Below are 6,000 nucleotides of genomic sequence, written 5' to 3' on the forward strand. Positions count from 1 at the left end.
GACCTTTCTTTTGTAAATCAGCATCTGAATTCCTGGTATTTATTTCACAAAATGCTGGAGTAACTCGGCAGGTCAGGCAGCATCTCAGGAGAGAAGGAATGGGTGACGTTTCGGGTCGAGACCCTTTTTCAGACTGATCATCTACTTTGAGTGATAGGTGGATACAGATGAGGGGGGAATGTTTCACAGATGGGTGGAGTAAGTGACAAAGGCTGGAGGTGAACAGGAGACAGTTAGGTGTTGGACGGGGAGATGAGACCAGGGGTGGAGGGTGAAGGTACCACTCCCTGTCCTTGGAGATCCCACATGAGTAAATTCTGCCTTGTCCTTCCGGCAGACGGAAATTTCCTGGCCGTTGGTTCCCATGACAACTACATCTATCTCCACACCGTGAGTGACAGTGGCCGTAGGTACAGCCGTTACGGGAGGTGTATGGTAAGCAGGGGCTGGCGCGCTGCGGGAAGGGCGGTGAGGAGGGAGTGCCGCGCTGCGGGATGGGCAGTGAGGAGGGAATGCTGCACTGCGGGATTGGCAGCGAGGAGGGAATGCTGCACTGCGGGATGGGCAGTGAGGAGGGAGTGCTGCACTGTGGGAGGGGAGGGGTGGAGATGAGGGAGTGCTGCGGGAGGGGCGGTGAGGAGGGAGCGCCACGCTGTGGGGGGGGAGGGGCAGTGAGGAGGCAACGCAACGCTGCGGGGGAGGGGCAGTGAGGAGGGAGCGCCACGATGGGGGGCGTGAGGAGGGAGCAGCACGCTGCAGGAGGGGCGGTGAGGAGGGAGCGCCACACTGTGGAAGGGGCAGTGAGGAGGGAGCACTGCGCTGCAGGAGGGGCGGTGAGGAGGGAGTGCCGCGCTGCGGGATGGGCAGTGAGGAGGGAATGCTGCACTGCGGGAGGGGAGGGGTGGAGATGAGGGAGTGCTGTGGGAGGGGCGGTCAGGAGGGAGCGCCACACTGTGAGGGGGAGGGGCAGTGAGGAGAGAGCGCCACGATGGGGGGGGATGAGGAGGGAGCAGCGCGCTGCAGGAGGGGCGGTGAGGAGGGAGCGCCACATTGTGGGAGGGGCAGTGAGGAGGGAGCACTGTGCTGCGGGAGGGGCAGTGGGAGGGAGCTCCACGATGTGGGGAGGGGGCGTGATGAGCGCCGTGCTGCGGGAGTGGGGATGAGGAGGGAGCGCCGTGCTGTGGGAGGGGCAGTGAGGAGGGAGCACCACGCAGTGGGAGGGGCAATGAGGAGGGAGCGCAACGATGTGGGGGGGAGGGTGAGGAGCGCCGCACTGTGGGAGCGGGGATGCGGAGGGAACGCCGCGCTGTGGGAGGGATAACCTTGTGCCCCGGTCTTGCCTTGGTGGCAAGTCCTGGTGCGCTGCTGCCCCGTTATTGAGGGCACTGTGCCCATAACCCCCGTCTCTCCTGTGTTCAGGGTCACTCGAGTTTCATCACCCACCTCGACTGGTCCCATGACAGCTGCTTCATCATGTCCAACTCGGGCGACTACGAGATCCTCTACTGTAAGCGGGGAGAGGGGGGGGAGGTGGGCATCATTCCTGTGTAAATATAGGGGTGGTGGTGGGGGTGGGCCTGCATGTCAACTGGTGAGGGGGGAGGGGATCTGAATGTCACGCAGCCACAGAGAACAGGGCGGAAAATACAGCAAAATCCCACTGCAGTGACATTGGTACCTATCTCATCCCCCTAATTCCAACTCCCCCCCCCAGCTTTGTTTACACTACGTTTTCCATTTGCCAATTACGTTTACTTGAGAGGTTTAATATAGTACCAACATCAGCTACGGTCCTACAGCGCGGCGCTCCCTCCTCACTGCCCCTCCCACAGCGCAGCGCTCCCTCCTCACCATCCCTCCCACAGAACGGCACTCCCTCCTCACCGCTCCTCCCCTCCTGCAGTGTATTGCGGCGCTCCCTCCTCATCGCCCCTCCCACATCACGGCGCTCCCTCCTCACCGCCCCACCTACGGCACAGAACTGCCACTCCCTCCCGCAAAGCAGCGCTCCCTCCTCACCGTCCCTCCCCTCCCGTAGCACGGCACTCCCTCCTCACCACCCCTCCCGCAGCACGGCACTCCCTCCTCACCACCCCTCCCGCAGCACGCCGCTCCCTCCCCCACCACGGCCCATGTGACGGTGGGCCCTCTGTGTTATAGGGGACATTGTCGCCGGGGGCAAGCTGATCAGGAACCGGTACGAGTGCAAGGACCTGGAGTGGGTCTCCTACACGTGCGTGCTGGGCTTTCACGTCTTCGGTAAGCATGCTGGCCCGGCCTGTGAGTGTGGGGTTGTGGGACAGAGATGGGAGGGTGGGATGGAGGGCACAGGAGGGGCACTGGAATTCACGCTGGCTCCTGTCTACACTCTGAGCAGCATGGTCGAGTCGAGGAGCCGAGGCTCCTGCTAACTGGGTTTTCATACTGTGTTAAATGGTAAAGAACTGGAGGGGAGAGGATGATATTGTTCTTTTTCACTGAATAAAAGTCGTACAGCATTGAAACAGGTCCTTTCTACCACGCCGACCAAAATGCTCCATCTAAGCTACTGCCACCTGCCCGCGTTTGCCCCATTTCCCTCCAAAGCTTTCCCATCCATGTACCTGTCCAAACGTCTTTTAAATGCTGTACAGTACCTGTCCCAACTACCCCCTCTGGCAGCTCAAGCCATTTTCCAGTGATCCTGGCAGTGCCCCCGTGACCCCTGCATGGTTCCACTTACCCCCCCCTTCTCTCATTGTAGGAGTCTGGCCGGACGGTTCTGACGGGACGGACATCAACGCACTGTGTCGCTCCCACAACGAGCGGGTGGTGGCTGTGGCTGACGACTTCTGCAAGGTCCACCTCTTCCAGTATCCATGCTCCAAGCCCAAGGTCAGTCAGAGCATCGGGAGCAGGCGGGACATCACGCACTCGACTCCCTCCCCAAACTTCTCCACGGTCGCTGCCTGCAATCTCCGGGAAAGGGTGCTGCCTGTTTGAGGCCAGTCATTGTGAGTTGGCTCAGTGGAGGATAGATTGAGTGGTCAGTGTCTCAGGGCTACACTGACCACACTGTCTGTAAAAAAACCCCCACAAAGTGCTGGAGTTACTCAGGAGGTCATGGAGAACGTGGATAGGCGACGTTTCAGGTCGGGGCCCTTCTTTAGGCCCCTCGGCCTACGCCAACCAGCAATCACACCGTACATTAGCACAATCCTACACAGTAGGGACAATTTACAGAAGCCAATTCACTTACAAACCTGCATGGCTTTGGAATGTGGCAGAAACCGGAGCACAGAGAAAACCCATGTGGTCATAGGGAGAACGTACAAACTCCATACAGACCGCACCTGTGGTCAGGATCAAACATGGTTCCCTGGCGCTGTAATGCAGCAACTCTACCGCTGCTCCACTGTGCCTTCCTAAAGGGGCAAACTCCCAATATATTAAATACAAAAGTCCAACGCACGTACGTGCGTTTGTTCCTACCAGCGGCTGAACTAATTATCTCTCTCCGCTTTTACGGAGGGCTTATCGGTATTATGTGCTTTTGAAGTAATTCATTACAACACTGGAGGTATGGTTACTGTATTGAATGATTTTTATGTATTTTCTGACTTATGGACAAAATGGACTTCTGTATAAACAGAATCCATTTACTGGGCACAGCCTGTACAAAAGTTTTACTTAGAACACAAAATGCTGCATCTATGGAGGATGTGGGGTTGGGACCTTTCTTCAGACTGATGAATAAGTTTGAGATGAGATGCAGATTTATATTTTTTAAAAGACACAGAAGTCTGAAGAAGGGTCCTGACCCGAAAATCACCTAAACATAACAGACACAAAATGCTGGAGTAACTCAGCGGGACAGGCAGCATCTCTGGATAGAAAGAATGGGTGACATATCGGGTCGAGATCTTTCTTCAGACCAGTATCGGCAGTTCCTTCCTACACAATCACCTAATCCTGCCTGATCCGCTGTTACTCCAGCATTTTGTGTCTGTTATGTTTAGGTGATTTTCGGGGTCAGGACCCTTCTTCAGACTTCTGTGTCTTTTTAAAAATATAAATCTGCATCTTGGATATATTTTGTTTTGGATATAAAGTGAGTTCTGTCCCAGGATTATGTTAGTGTGCCTGCAGTGACCATCTCGTGCCTGCAGGGAGCAGTGCTGAGCATGCAGATGATCACTAACACTGCTCCCCTTTCTTGCACCAGCAACAATTGCCCTGAGGAACACGGCGTTTGTTTCGAGCTGAGGGTGGGAGGCGCAAGAGCCTGTGCGTGTTGGGTGTCTGACATTTAAACAATGCAGTGAAGCGAGGAAGAATGACGTAACAGGAATGGGAAAGGGAGGCAGAGAGTTGCACAACATGGAAACAAGCCATTCGGCCCAACACATCCATGCTGACCAGTGAACCATCCATATCAATCTAATTTCCCAGCCCTTGATCCACAGCCTTCTGTACTGAGGTAGTTCAAGTTCTTATCTTGGCATGTCTTAAATTCGGTCACAAACCTTTTGCTTGATTCACCTACAATTGATAAAGACTCTGTGTATTCACCCTACCTCCCTCATGATTTTATACACCTTTATAAGATCACCCTAGCCTCCTGCACTCGAAGGAATAAAGTCCTAGCTTGCCCAAGCTCTCACTGTAGCTTGTGCCCTTCATTCCTGGCAACATCCTCGTAAATCTGCACTCTTTCCAGCTTAATGACATAATTCCCACAGCAGGATGACATGAACTGAACACAAAACTCCAAGTGTCGCCTCACCAGGGACTTGGACGTGTGACATTTGGAGTTGGTCGCCTGTCTATTTCCTTCCACAGATGATGCTTGAAGTGCTGAGTACCTCCAGCACTTTGTGTTTTGCTCAAGATTCCAGCAACTGCAGTTCCTTGTGTCTCCACAAACTGCGGTCACACCAATATCTTTCTTTGCAAACAACCTTAGAGATAATTACACTGAGGACATTGGTGGATCATGAACACAATTAACATGGTAATGTAGTCATGTGGACAGGTACATGGATAGGAAAGGTTTATGGGATATGCCCCAATGTGGGCAGGTAGGAATAGCGTAGATGAGGCATCTCGGTCAGAATGGGCGAGTTGGGCCAAAGGGCTTGTATCTGTGCTGTGTGACTCTATGAACTCAGTGGGTCAAGCAGCATCTGTGGAGGGTATGGACAGATGATATTTTGGACTGAAGTTGGTCCGAAGGGCCTGTTTCCTTGTTCTATGACTCTCTATGACTCTAGTTTAGTTTTAGAGATACAGCGTGGAAACAGGCTGGGAAGAAACAGGAGCACCTGGAGAAAGCCACGCAGTCATCTCCCGTGACCAGTGCATACTCTGACACCTCTGTCCTCCATTTGCCCGCAGGCTCCCAGCCACATGTACGGTGCGCATGGCAGTCACGTCACCAACGTCCGCTTCACGCACAACGACAGTTATCTCATCTCCACGGGTGGCAAGGACACCACCGTGATGCAATGGCGAGTGACGAGTGGCCGGCTGGAACATAGCACCTCTATCTCCTCTGCATCCGCCTCCTCCCTCGAACTACTGCCCGGCAGCACCTGAGGCCTGGCTGCTGCCGCCCTCCGCTTCCCCTCATCCCCCAAATCCTATCCCTCTCCCTCTTCCCCTCCCTTGACCTACCACCCAGCAGCACCTGAGACCCCTCTTCCTGCCTCGCCTCCATCCCTTCTCTCCCCCTTTCTTCCTCCCTTGCCCCATCTCCTCCCTCACCCTCCCTTTTCACCTACCCTTCCATAGCTCTCTAAAATGCTCCTATCCTTTTCCCACTCCCTCTAACCCCTCTCCCTTCCCCTACTCACCTCCGCACCCTCTCCTGCCCCTTCTTTCCCTCTCCTCCCCCTCTCCTTCTCACTCCTTCCTTTTGCACTACTCCTCCTCCTCCTTACTCCCTTCCTCTTCCCCTATCTCTGCTTCTACCTCCTCCCAAACCTCTCTCCCTCCTCCCTGACATTGCACCCATTGCAC

General features: G+C 54.9%; 1 protein-coding gene across 2 annotated transcripts in view; it reads left to right on the forward strand.

Annotated features, from left to right (window-relative positions):
* eml3 (EMAP like 3) overlaps positions 1 to 6,000 on the forward strand; it is a 29,103-nt gene extending 23,103 nt beyond the window's left edge. For both annotated transcript variants that reach the window (XM_078428013.1, XM_078428014.1), the window contains 5 exons: positions 338 to 435; positions 1,420 to 1,507; positions 2,161 to 2,259; positions 2,744 to 2,874; positions 5,377 to 6,000. In XM_078428013.1, coding sequence (XP_078284139.1) covers positions 338 to 435; positions 1,420 to 1,507; positions 2,161 to 2,259; positions 2,744 to 2,874; positions 5,377 to 5,577 — 617 coding nt within the window. In that variant the 3' untranslated portion in view covers positions 5,578 to 6,000. The remainder of the gene's footprint in view (positions 1 to 337; positions 436 to 1,419; positions 1,508 to 2,160; positions 2,260 to 2,743; positions 2,875 to 5,376) is intronic.

The sequence above is a fragment of the Rhinoraja longicauda genome, chromosome 34 (genome assembly GCF_053455715.1).
Source record: "Rhinoraja longicauda isolate Sanriku21f chromosome 34, sRhiLon1.1, whole genome shotgun sequence".
In the NCBI taxonomy this organism is placed as follows: domain Eukaryota; kingdom Metazoa; phylum Chordata; class Chondrichthyes; order Rajiformes; family Arhynchobatidae; genus Rhinoraja; species Rhinoraja longicauda.